Source organism: Talpa occidentalis, unplaced genomic scaffold, assembly GCF_014898055.3.
Source record: "Talpa occidentalis isolate TD23 unplaced genomic scaffold, MPIMG_talOcc4v2.1 talOcc4.16, whole genome shotgun sequence".
Taxonomy (NCBI): domain Eukaryota; kingdom Metazoa; phylum Chordata; class Mammalia; order Eulipotyphla; family Talpidae; genus Talpa; species Talpa occidentalis.
Window position 1 is genome coordinate 31,335,364 of NW_023601653.1, and position 14,353 is coordinate 31,349,716.

Sequence of the window (14,353 nt, forward strand, 5' to 3'; positions counted from 1 at the left end):
ATTAGAGCTACTGATACTACTCACCGAGAGAGAGAGAGGTGGCCCTTGGAATTGGAAATAATCCTCCTTTAAAATGGGCATGAGTTCAGTTACTTTTGGTTGTACCAAAAACATGGTAAGAGTTGGATCTGTTAGTTAACAGCGTTCATCATATGCTAGAAGTAATGTCTAGTAACTTGCTGCCCGCCATTGAGTTGGAGACAGAACGATTTGTATTTCGGTGTAGTTCTGAAATAACATTATCAGGATTAGTGGAATTTGCTTATTTAAGAAATATTTATTAAGTTACTATTGTTTTCTAGGCTTTCTGCTAAGTGCTGAGAGATTGGACAAGCAAAGCCAGTGGTGGTTGCCTTTATGAGGCATCTAGAATAGTGGAGAATAATAACCACTGAATATCATTCTTGCTTTAAATGCTTTCACTAGTTGTTTGAAGACAAAATTTAAATGTGATCATGTCATTCTTGGGTGTAGAGAAATGAAACTAATCAGAATATGTTTAAAATGTGTACAGGTATTTAACTTATTTATTGAATAAATAAATATTAAGTATCTGGTATAGAAAGGAGATGAGATGCCAATTTCCATGGGCTGTTAGAGAGTTGAAAAAAGTGGTGCTGGCTGTCATGCAGGTGGAAGTGCAAGAACTGTTAGGACTTGGACATTTGAATATTTAAATTTTGCTGTTTTTATGATTTGCACAAAAATTATATGATTTTAAGTGATGGATAGTGGTTTGAAATAGCTGTAATAGTTACTAAAGCATAAATAATGAATTGTGTGGCTGATGTGTGGAGTTCACTTCGCTGATGACTCAGCATCCGTCTCTTGGTCTCTCCAGCTTGGGTTTGCTTGCTGACCTCTCATCATCACGGTGAGTACAGCACTTCTTGTATGTGATAAATCCCTCTCCCTACACCAAACCAATAAGAACTGTAAAAAGTTCCTTCTTTGTGAACGATATCTCTGAAAAGAAGCCATCTGCTAGAACTATAGGAGTATTTTCTTTTTTTTTTTTAAGTTTTTTTTTTTTTAATATTTATTTATTTATACAAGCACTGGGTACAGTCAGAAGCGCGGGAGGGTGAGAGAATTCACCAGAGCCAGAGCGGGGAGCAGAGCAGACAGAAGGACCGAAGTACACTGCTGAGGGGAGCAGCGGGCGGCAGGAGAGGTCTGCTCGCCATGTGGGACCCTCCTTAGGTGGCCGGGGAGCAGCCGGGGATCGAACCGGCACTGCAGAGGCTGCAGGCAGCTTCGCAACCCAGCGCTCAACCGCTGCGCCACCGGGGAGGCCCTTATAGGAGTATTTTCAAATCTAGTAAATTGTGATGACTTTAAAATGTGTTTGTTATTGGTTGATAAGTCTTCCTGAATACTCTCCTAGAAGAATTCCAGGCTTAGGGTATGGGATTTCTAGGGGCTAGGGCTATGAAAATGGGGTGAAGGGAGCCATTTAGATAAGCTAGTAAGAAATTGGGACTCTTTCAGGTAAGAGGATTTCATTGTGCTTTTAAATAATAATAATAATGATGATGATGGCTAAATGTATTGTTTAACTATTTTCCACATGACATGAAAGGATGAAAACGGTGTTAGCATTAAACTAATTTTACATATAAAAATATTAACTCAGAAAGATTCATTTCTTTTTTTTTTTTTTTTTGGTGGGACCCTTGCCGGTGGCCGCGGATTGAACTGGCGCTGCAGAGGCTGCAGGCAGCCTTGCAACCCAGCACTCAACTGCTGTGCCACCAGGGGAGGCCCAGAAAGATTCAGTTCTTAACCAGCAAAGCATACCTTATGGGAAAGCACCAAAAATGAGGATTTTAAGTCAGTCTGTGTGATTCCAAGCTTGCACTAACTAGCACATGCTATCTTTATATAAAAATAAAACAAAAATATTTTACTATTAGAATAATTGCAAGTGTATAATAGAAAAATGTAATGTGAGTGAAATAAAAAAGGTATCCTTGGTTACATCAGATTGAACTATAAGATATATAAAGTTTGGATGACAGAGATAATCATCTGATTTTTATTTTATATGTCCTTGCAAGTTAGTTCAACATCCACTTGCAAACATTTTTACCCATCATCCATAATTACTAATCAGAACATTCACTCCATTTTATTCTTTGCATATATAAAGAATACTGTTTATTAAAAATATTTTCATCGCCTCCTCTGGCAAAATCAAAACTCAAAAAAGTTTAGGAAGAGTAAAGAAAATAAATGTACATCACATTGTGTGAGGAAAAAGGTACTTGGCATTAGTTTCCTGTTGCTGATGTAAAATATTACCACATATGTGCTGCCTTAAATGAAAATTGATTATTTTACTGTTTTGGAGGTAGGAAATATAAAACCACCCCTAGAAGGCTAGAATCTAGATGTCAGTAGGGCTGGCTCTTTCTCAGGGCTCTGGAGGAGAATCCATTCCTTGTTTCTTCTAGACACTTCTGGAGATTGCTCATGGCTTCTACATCCATATTCAAAGCTAGCTGAGTAACATCTTTACTCCTTTCTGACCTATGAATCCATTCTTGTGTCTTTTCTTTTTCACTCTGACCATCCTGTCTCCTTTTTATAACGACTCTCTGGTGCTTGCATTAGGCTTACCAGTTAATCCAGGTTAACCCCTACATATTAAAATCCATACTTTAACCATATGCAAAATGTCCTTTTTGTCATATTCACAGAGTCTAGGGGATTGGGTCATGGAAATCCTTGGGGAATCATTATCCATACTTGTATTTGCCCCATAAATATTATCCCACATAATGCCAATGCCCTGCAAAAAGTTGATTTGGTGAAAGATGAGTAAACCATATGTTTTCTTTCATGTGTTATTATTATATAATTTGTATGATATTTAAAAGTAGTAAGAATTATTTCATATGTATTTTACCTTTTTCAAAGTATACTGCATAAAAATACATGAATTTGAATGGATTTAGAGGTTAAAGGAGTTGCTGCTTCTCCTACAAGTCAAACACAGCCTTTCTCTGGAAAAAAGAAGCCATTACATGTATGTATGCTATATAATTTTCCTCTTCTATGAAATCCATTAATTGATTTCTTTCTTCATGACCACTTATGCTCACAAATATTTATGATCATTATTTCCTAGAGTTGAAAAACCGAACCACCAAAACTAAAAATAACTATTTAAAATTGACCACTGCTTCAGGTGGTTTTCTTTTTCAAAATTAAGCTTAAATTATTAGTTTTCTTATCTAAAAAAATCTTCAGAAAATATAAAAAATAAAAAGCATAGTAGAAACTATCAATATATATTTTGTTTTAGCTAGATAGGGAAAGAATAGGAGCTTTTGTTGTTAGGACTTTTATTCTCAATGCTCATAACATCATTGTTGAATCATGACTTAGTTAAGTGTGAGTTTAAAACTTCTTTGTCCTGTTACCTACCACATATTGAATAAATACAAAACTTAGATTAGAAATTCATTTAAGTGATGTGTATTTCCTTGTTGTTTTGTTCCAAATGTTGAATACCTACTGCTATTTAACAATCATGTTTCTGTAATTTTTATCATTTAATTCTTACAACAGATCTTTGTAGCGGGCATTAACCTGCTTTTAGGTATGGAACAAATGAAATGAAGCTTCTAGAGATTAAGTGACTTTGACAGGGTTTTGAACTCATCTGACTTCAAGATCTGTGCTTTTTACTCTGTTTTCAGCTGACTCCCAATATGAATAAGATAGTGCTATGGGACTCTTATGGTTCATACTATTATGGGTTAAATTTGAATTATTTGATAATTTGAATCAAACCAACCCTTCCTTTCAGTCAAACCAATAAGTACAGTATTCTATCTTCTCTCATGGATAGTTTGGTTACCATATTATGGAGCCTTCCACTTCAACAGATACATTAGTTTTTTCAATTAGCATTGATTCATTGCTTTCTTTTAATATGTAAACAAAGGGTTTATGCCTACTGACTCTTATTTTTTTTAAACTTTATTTTAAGGAAGGATGGAATTCCAAGTCACGGTTATTCCACGATCCTTTTCTACCTGTGTAAGTCACACTACTTCACATTAAAACAGTTTAATAGTCAAATATTTATAATACATTGACAAGGAAAAAAATGAAGATTATCTTTCTCTCAGTCTACATATATATTGGTGCAATGTATAATATTTAGAATATAGATAATAGTGAAGTACAGTAAAATTACATGTATGCGTGTATGTACATACATTAACATACATATATGTGTATGTGTGTATAGTGAGAGAGAGAGAGAAAGCGAGCGCGCAAGCGTGCCCATGCACTATCCTTGTGAACCATGGAAAAATTTGTATACATGTGAATGACCTGAAGATTTTTACATCAAAATTAAAGTAGCTTATGGTAGGATGGTAAAATTAAAGTTAATACTTCTCATTTCATATTTTCTTTAATATTATTTCTATGTTTTATTGAAAAATATTGCTTTATAAAATTCAGCTAAATGCATTTATTAAAGAGGTAGAACTTTTCCTTTTATAACAGGGATAGTGAAAATGAATTTAATGGTAAGTATATCTGTGCTTTAATCTTGAATATCCCAATTTTTTCAATATTAGTATAATGCATTTATTTATTTATTTATTTATTTATTTATTTATTTATTTATTTATTTGAAAGATTTATTTATTTATGCAAGCACTGAGGTACAGGCCAGAGGCGCGGGAACATGAGAGAATTCAACAGAGACAGAGCAGGGAGCAGAACAGGCAGAAGGACCCAAGTACACCGCTGAGGGGAGCCGCAGGCAAGACAGGAGAGGTTTGCCTGGCCATGTGGGTTGCTCCCTGGTCACGGATCAATCGCGTGTGCAGAGGCTGCGGACAGGCTCACAGAGCAGCGCTCAACCTGCTGTGCCATGGGGGAGGTCCTAATGGTTTCATATTTAGGCTAGAAGATATTATGGTTTATACTTAACATTTTTACGTTTTAAAATTTGGAAGGATTTTTTTTATAGTCTTTCAAGTGTTTTACACTGCAAGGCTTCTTGGGAAATAGTGATTTGCTGGTCTGAGCCAATTGACATTTTTGTAAATTAAGAATGGGCAAATAGTCGCCATTTCTTGTCAGTCTACATAATAGCTATGTTTATACTTGCTTAGACATAGAGTTAGATGCAAGTGCTAGATACAAAATACTGGCTGTAAGACAGTTTGTTTTATACTGATAAATGTTTAACACCTGGTTTTCTGAAAGTGCACTATAAATTTTACTTGTTATTATAAATAAAGCTAAGTATATTTTAAGTTGATTATAAACTTTACTGATATAAAGATATGTGGCAAGAAGTTTACAAATACTGATAAAATATGTTTTATACTTTACTCTTAATTGTAAATTTCATCTAGCTAATAGATACTTACAGGATGGTTTCTTTATTTTAGCTAAACTTTTCCATCTGTAGCCAACCTATGATTGCAATTGATAAACCAGTATAGTTCCAAAAGGAATGTTGGTTGACCTTTACATTTATTGCAGAGCAATGTGAGTTATTTCTTTGCTGAATCAAATAATAATTTTGAACACTGGCATCAATACTTCCCCAGTTTTTTTGTTATTTACAATGTGACTTTTACAGACATGACACACTTTTAAATTTAACCTGCACTATTAATGTTTTCTCTACCATATTTTTAAGTCTCAGGAGCCAGCAAAATAATGAACCAGGTCTTGATTTATAACATTTGCCAGTTCTGTGTAAATACTTCCACCACACCTGACTTCAAGCTATAAGTAAATATCCCTGAACACTGAGAAGGAAAGAAATGCTTATCATTATATTACAGTATAATTACATATAATTAAGTATGTATGATTAGGTGAAGTAGATATAAATAACCTTTAGATACAGATAACAGTACAGTAAAATTATTAGGAAATTATAAGTTTTGAGTATTTATTAACTTTGTTTTTAATATATCTAATAATCTTATATAATTCTATTTTTAATAATGTGTTAACAAGCAGGTCATAAAGTTGCTGAGAATTTAACAAAAGATATATATTAAGATATAGAATGTAGGATTTAGAACTATCAAATTCACATTTTTAAAAGTTATGGAATGCATAGATTATTTCTTTCAGGGTCCCACCACTTGATTTGGGAAGACTTGTTGACTCTGATGATGAGGTAATTTTTAGTATTTGTTATTTAATACAGCAAACATTTGAATATAGAATTATAGGTAGCATGTAATAAGTATCATTGAATTTCATTTTTAGGATGATATTTTACATATTCCACTTAGTACAGTGGGTATTGATTTTAACCCACCAAATTCATCTTCTACTCTTGGTTGGGTCACACCATGTCAGATACCATTTACTCAGTGTCATCTAAGTGATCTGGTTAGTGTTTATTTATTACCTGCTTTTACAGAATTTTAGTGGTACTTTAGCACTAAATTTAATCCAGAAGTTTCATTATGTTCAGTCTGTTTTATCTGGCTTAAGTATTATATGTATTAATGCACCAATAATAATGTTGGTGAAATAATTTACTTTGTTTTACATTTTTTTCTCATGCAAAAATGGTATTCAAAAAAATTTCTTATAAAATTGGTAGAGGTTTATCCTAATAGGGAATCTAGGAATTTAAAAATATGGTAGAATATAAAATATGGTTTTACTAGTTTACCAGTATAAAATTGTCTCTTAGAAAAATGACTCATTCTTTAGGCTACTAAGATACTATACATTTAGTTATGAGCTATACCTATTCCAAAGTGTCTTCTTCAGACATATTTATATTTCAAAAAATATTTATGTTTTCACTTCACGAACAGAAGTTCTGACCAGTAATCTATGCGCATGGCTTGCTTTTCTGTCTTTGTCAGTCTTTCTCCTACAGCTGACTCTAAACCATCTTCTCTTCAGTATAATGTTTTTATTTTTTAAGTATTTTTTTTAAGATTTATTTATTTATACAAGCACTGGGGTACAGGTCAGAGGCATGGGAGAGTGAGAGAATTCACCATAGACAGAGCAGGGAACAGAACAGGCAGAAGGGCTGAAATACACTGCTGAGGGGAGCAGCAGGCATGACAAGAGAGGTCTGCCATGCCATGTGGGTATCTCCCTGTCCGGCCGGGAATCAAACCCGTGCTGCAGAGGCTGTGGACAGCTTCACAGCACTGCGTTCAACCCAGTGTGCCACAGGGGAGGCCCACTTCAGTATCATTTTTGATAAATTATATTGATGGTACACTAATCTGTATCATGCTGCAGTTTTCACCCTGACCCTTTGCCTCAACCTTCTCCTCTGTGACAGACTTAGGTATTATCAATACCTTTCAAGGATTGTACTGACTATATTCCTCTTGGAGTGACCATCCCTTTCTGGGACAGCCTTCATATTCATTATAGATTTTTCTATCCACTGGCTAAATTATTTCTCACTTCTGTGGAAATGTGGCAGGGAACCAAATAATATCAGAAGGTAGAAGATCTCAATATTCTGGAGGTGGTAATCAGTGCTTCTTAGTATTAATGATCTTCAGTTCCTATGATGATTCCAGAAAAAGATAACTGGCAATGAGCTTTTATAGGGCAAGACAAATAGACTTATCTCTAAAACCCCTAAGAAGAAAGAAAAATCCTTTTTCCCTTTTCCTCTCAAATTATTTTAGAATCAGGACTGATCTTCAGTTGGGATAAAGAGATATAGGCTAATTGGTATTTAGGGCCAGTGTCTATTCTGAGTAGTTCTGCCTGCTCTGATCACTCAGTGATGCTGTGCTGGCTGAATGTTTTCAATATCACCTCTGTTTAGAACCTCCATCAGAATAGTCTGTTTCATACAGACTGTTGCAAAGGTAAACGATGCAAAGGTAAACCTACTTATAGTAATAAGGAAAATGAGTGATTATTTTGATTTTTTTTTTCCTCGTGAATAGTATATGTTTTCCTTTTATACTAGGAGCAGGATACTATACCTGAAAATTTGTCAGCACCAACAGGCAAATATAAAATGAAATATCAGCAATGCAAAACTGAAATGATAGAGGGACATAAGCAGTATAGTCAAAGAAATGCAGAAAAGGGGACACCAAGTATCACACATCAACAGTCTCTAAGAAACAAGACAGATAACAAGGTAATGTATGGGACTTTATAGAATTCTAATGAAATTTTAAAAAATCAGTACTCATATTATCAAAACATCTCTTAATCTGTTGTCTTGCTGTCAGTGATAATAGAATAACTAACTTTATTTCTGTGTACCAGGACCTATTTTAAGTGTTTTAGTTACATTAACTAATTTATTCTTCATTCAAAGAATGTCAAATGACATTCAATATGTCATTAAAGTAAAACTTTGATTTCTTTGAACAGAAGTTGAGGACATTTGCTTGTTACTTTTGGTTTGAGAAAGAATCGAATATTGTTTGCAAGTATTCCTATGTAATTAATAAATATTTACATACTGTGAACAATAGGATTTTAGAAATAAAAGCCAGTGTATACATATTAAAAAGAACCTGTTCTGTGTCCTTGATTTTTTAACTTACATTTAAAAATGTATAAAATTGTGTTTAATATGTTCCTGGTAGTCAGGCCAAGAAGCTCTGATGTCTCTACATACCATATATGACAATATTGTATTCAAGGACCTTAAGCTACTTATTTGATATCTTTTTAGTTATACACCATTATAAGAGTCAAACATATGAGTTATGTGCTGTTAATAAATCCTATTACAATTACATGAATTAACGCTGGATAGTAATCTAGAAGTGATGAGGTGCATGATGTAAGAAATGTAAATCCCTCTCTAAAGTAAGGGGCGACATGCAAATTGATTGTCTTTAAGGAGATATTTAGAGATAAACTTGGTGCTTTGCCTCTTTGGGAACCCAGTGGATCCATTACTCTAAAGGATGCACTTCTGAATTTTATTTTATAAGGGAGTGGACATGCCCACATTTATTAACTTTACAAAGACTTGACATGGACAGCAAAAGCTATAATAGCTACAACCTTTCATTTAATACTTCTGTATGTTAGGTTTTTTTTTAAGAGTTGGATATGTGTCTTCTCATTTAATCTTTTTTGTATATAAAGTAATTACTGTTATTAATTCCCATTTTATCAGTGAGTAAACTGAGGCACAGAGAGATCCTTTAGCTGGAGCTAGAAGAGCTGGATTCAAACACAGGCAACCTGATCATCAGAGTCTGTTCTCTTAACCACTACAAATATAATCATTGACACATCAAGTGGTTATTTAATCCCTTATTTTTTTAGAAAACAAATATTCTAAATCTGTGTCTGTTTCATTCATTGCTTTCACTTGTAGTGTGTACAAGGTGAAGAAGCCATCACTGATGATCTTACAAGTCTGGATAGGAAAGCGCTCTTACAGCAGGGTTATGCAGAGAGCCCTTACAATGCACAGCGCAGTACAAGAAAATCTCATGCTGTAAGTTACCGATATTTTTATATATGGTATACCGTTAAGATACTTTGTCCTCCAAGATTTTACAGACAGGGCCTCCCTGGTAGCATAGCCGGTTGAGCACCACGCTATAAAGCACTATAAACCTGTCCACAGCCTCTGCAGCACAGGTTTGATTCCTGGCCAGTCAGGGAGCAACCCACATGGCGCGGTAGACCTCTCCTGACTCACCTGCTGCTCCCCTCAGCAGTGTCTTTGGTCCATCTACCTGTTCTGCTCCCTGCTCTTTCTCTGGTGAATTATCTGACCCTCCCATGCCTCTGGCCTGTATCCCAATTCTGTTATTTTACAGACATATAATGGAAGAAATAACTGCAACATTTGAATTTGAGCCGAGGTCAATATTAATGTGTAACTGAGTTCTCATTTTTACAAAAGATTGGTATACTTGATGTGGAAAACATTAACCTGAATCTTTGAGAATTGGTAGAAACTTAGTTTACACTTTTCAGATTGACTGCTGTTTATACCAGGGGGTTAATTTGGTATTGCCCCTCTCCTTAGAATAAACTGGTTATTTTATTTATTTTTTTTAAAGATTTATTTATTTATTTATACAAGCACTGGGTACAGTCAGAAGCGTGGGAGGGTAAGAGAATTCACCAGAGCCAGAGCAGGGAGCAGAACAGGCAGCAGGACCGAAGTACACTGCTGAGGGGAGCAGAGGCTGTGGCAGGAGAGGTCTGTGCGCCATGTGGGACACATGCCTGGCGGCTGGGGATCGAACTGGCGTGGCAGAGGCTGCTGGTTGATTCGCAGCCCAGCGCTCAACCGCTGGCCACCAGGGAGGCCCAATAAACTGGTTATTTTTTTTTTGAAGGTCATAAGCTAATAAAAATAGAGAAATTCAAGACAATTAAGGAAAAGGACAGCAATAAAATATTTTTTCTTTAGCAAGAAGAAAAGCTTCTTGCTAATATTGATTCTCAATATTAACTTTCAACAACATCTTTTACAAATAAATTAGATAGTTTCATGAATATTGGTTGGACCAAGTCTGGTACAAATGAATAATTGTATTTATAGTGGCTTGAGGTGTTAAGATCTGTTTGAGCCCACTGGCTACCACAGATACCCCAAAGTAAATAATATCTTAGGTGGAACTGTCACGGGTTGATAGAATATCAGTGTATGGTATGTTAAAGTTGAAAAAACTCTGATTTCAATGGCCTACATAATAATAAAACAGTAATGATTGTGGTTGTTCCAAGGTGCTAATTTGTTATGGCTCTTTTACTATTGTAAAACCAAATACACATATTTTCTATGCCTATTATTATTCAAATATTTGTGCTTAATTGAATGAGAAGTCTTACCAGCATTATCCTAGAAATTCAAAGCAGTAGTAACTTATCAAAGTTATTACACTGGGTATTGTGGTTCATATAGTACAAAATTATCTGGATGTTACTGGATTTCTTTTCCTTGCCACTACTTTCTTAGTGCCAGTATATCTAAATTCACTATCAGGTACATTTTCCTTTATTGTGGTAGTGCTCATTCATTTATATTTTTCAGGAAATATTTATGTGAGTAAACATTGAATGCTTTGTTCTGAAATTCTGATTTATTTTTAAATTGTAGTTAGAAGCATTTTAATTTAATTTTAACTACTAAAAGGGACAACAGAAGCAGTGAACCTTTGGTTTTTATATCATTTCTTCTAGTTTGTCATTTTTTAATGTCATCAGATCCTTTACATCAGTGTGACTTGTGCTTCTAATACGCTCTATGCTTACACAGACGTCTAAAGAATGTGCCTGAGGGTGGTTCTAACCTTTCCTATAAAATATGAACCACAATAAATGTTAACACTTGAGGTAGACTTTCTGCATGGACTCTGATTTTCATTAAACTCACCCCTGTACTTCTGTGTTTTGCATTTATGTTCTGGCTGATGTGGATCTATTTATAAATTCTATTTCTATTTCTAAAGTCATGTTTTAATCAGTTCGTTTTCTGAATCATCCTTATGTATAAATGATTTCTTGCCTTACCTTTATAATTGTGTAAGTTACACATTTTTTTCTAACTTTTTAACTGTTGGTTTAATTTATTACTAACCAAACATTATTAAAGTGTCATAAATGTAGAGAACACAAGATGCATTTATATATTAAATGATATCAACTGTGTATGATGTAAATTTGAATTACTATAAATTGTAGTTTTTATATACTGTATATCTTAAATTTCTCCCAAATACACACACACACACACATATATATATATTCATATGGGGTGTATTAGGATTATTATAAACTAAAGACTATATAAATTATATATCTTAAATATTTTTTTAAAAGTTGTATCTTTATTATTTTTTTAAAGATTTATTTATTTATTTATACAAGCACTGGGTACAGTCAGAAGCGCGGGAGGGTGAGAGAATTCACCAGAGCCAGAGCAGCGGGGAACAGAACAGACAGACTGACAATATATACTGCTGAGGGGAGCAGCAGGCGGCAGGAGAGGTCTGTCATGCCATGTGGGGCGCCACATGGGACCTTCGCCAGAGGCTGGGGATCGAACCGGCACTGCAGAGGCTGCGGGCAGCTTTGCAGCCCAGCGCTAAAATGCTGCGCCACCAGGGGAGGCCCTACATCTTAAATTTTTGCCAAAAAGAAAAACTAAACTCGATTATGGACTAACATTTAATGTGCCCAACTTTTCAAGATTTCCTAGGAGTTTCTTTCTTTTAATCATTGTTATTTGAATTTTGTGTCAATTTTGAATAGAGCACTCTCCTTAAGATTATAAAGCCTCTATCTTAAGCAATATTATTTTATTTGATTTTATTTATTAATATGATCGGGGGAATGATTGCAATGTACATTCTGAAAATAGACTCAAGCTTTATTTTGACTTGCTAATTTTTTATCCTCTTTCATTTACCCTTCACAGAAGTTCACTATGAAACATCTTAATGTCACATGATCTAATTGGAATTGAGTGGTTACATATTTTTTAATTGCTATCACCTAAAATGTAGTGAAATTTTTTATTGGATACCAGTAAAAAATAGTATCATATAGGTTAAGTTAAACCAGTAATTGAAAAAAGTTGAGGTATTATTAATTAATTATAGACCCAAAAGATTACATCTTTTAATGACGGGAGGCTTTTATAAAGGTTTTTGATGTATGATTGAATGATTCAAATTCAGTTTTAGCCTTATTTTCTGTAATTATGTCAGTGCTCTTTTTGGAGCCAGATAAGATGCCTTTTGCAGGGCATCACTCAAGGGGAGGGATGTCATACCTCCGTTATTCTGGCTCTATAAAATGCTTGGTGCCTCATGGAGCTATTAGATGCTTTCAATCAAAATTTAAATGCTTTGTTTTTTAGGAAATAAGTATATATATTTTAGATTAAATAATTGGAATTTAAATTTATCAGTGATGGGTTTTGTAATATATATATATATTAAAGAAATAGGAACCATTTAAGTTATGTTTTAGGACTCATGTTAACTCTCATGCTGTTCTGCTTTGTGGACAATGGAATTTCCTCAGGAAATTGTGGCTGCAGAGAAGAAGAAACAGACTGTCGCAGAGCAAGTGATGATAGACTGCTTATCTAGGTGAGAGATAGTAACTGGCATGAGAAATTCATTCTGAAAATTTGCATTCAGTTTCTTTTTTATACATGACAACCATGTCTTTGGCCATGACCAAGTGGATTAATTTACCAACTTATTCACTGCAGTGTTTTAATAACTCTTTCAGACTAATAGAAAGATCTATTTATTAAGTGTTTTTCTCTGAACAACTTTGTTAGTTTTTATTTCCTAATAACTTAACGATCATTTGAAAAATTAATATAAATAAGTTGAAAGATTTTTTTTTTTATTTCATCCGTAAATAGCCAAAATTCCTTACTAGTAGGATATATTCACCTTTGGGCTCTGCACAATTTCTCAAACTTTAGAATTACTTAGGGTTCAATTCTTAGATTTCTTCTATCTTTACGTCTTAAGCTATCTCATCTAACACCATGCCTTTAGAAAACATCTATATGTTTATACTTCTCTAATATGACTCTAATGTAACCTTTTCTGATCCTGAAAGTTCTTCCTTTCTGCTCCACAATGAATAAGTCCTCTTAATTTCTCCCCTTGACAACTCAGTTTTTCTTTAGTCTTAAAATCTTGGTGATGTCTTTGAGTAGTCTTTCAAATTCTGTGTACATTGGGTCAGCAAATACTCTTAGTTCTACCATCAAAATGAATCTACTCTCTCTGCTGCCACCATCCCTGTTCACACTGTCATCCTCTGTCCCTTTGCTTATTTTACTCACTTTGTAAGTGTGCTAATTGTGACTGCATTTGCCTTTTTTCTGTCTATCCTCAACCTCGAAGCCAGAGTGAGTCTATTAAAAGGCAAGCCAGATCATATCCTCCAGTAATTCTCCATCTTAATCAGCATTAAATCTAAAAGATACATATATATTGCTCATGTGTCAATACAAAACTTAATAGCTTAAAACAGCAATTATTTGTAGCATATGTATCTTCAGGTCAGCTGTCCAAGTGATGCTTGGCTGAGTGGTTTTTACTTTTAATTTACTCTGACATTCATATATGAGCAAAAGCAATGTTTTCAGTTTTGAGCTTAGACCTTAAAAAAAGGGATGTGTCTACAAATGCAGTTGGGCTGCTTAGCCAAAATTATCCCAGATTAATAGATCCCTAGACAGACACTTATATAAGTTAGTGCCACTCAGATCAGCAGAGCCATCAGCTATATGTGATTTTTCAAAGTAAGTCAAATGGCTAAATTCAAATCCATAGGCTGAGAAGGTGCACTATGCCTATAGTGAGGCTGTTAATGTATGACCAAAGGTCCTAGGGAT

General features: G+C 34.4%; 1 protein-coding gene across 5 annotated transcripts in view; it reads left to right on the top strand.

Moving 5' to 3' along the window:
* LOC119247496 (calcyphosin-2-like) overlaps window positions 1–14,353 on the top strand; it is a 47,712-nt gene that overhangs the window by 825 nt on the left and 32,534 nt on the right. For 4 of the 5 annotated variants that reach the window (XM_054696208.1, XM_054696211.1, XM_054696212.1 and 1 more), the window contains exons 2-8: window positions 842–874; window positions 2,923–3,031; window positions 4,001–4,050; window positions 6,127–6,172; window positions 7,961–8,137; window positions 9,341–9,463; window positions 13,015–13,082. In XM_054696208.1, coding sequence (XP_054552183.1) covers window positions 2,951–3,031; window positions 4,001–4,050; window positions 6,127–6,172; window positions 7,961–8,137; window positions 9,341–9,463; window positions 13,015–13,082 — 545 coding nt within the window. In that variant the 5' untranslated portion in view covers window positions 842–874; window positions 2,923–2,950. The remainder of the gene's footprint in view (window positions 1–841; window positions 875–2,922; window positions 3,032–4,000; window positions 4,051–6,126; window positions 6,173–7,960; window positions 8,138–9,340; window positions 9,464–13,014; window positions 13,083–14,353) is intronic. The other variant, XM_037513961.2, reaches the window with a different exon arrangement.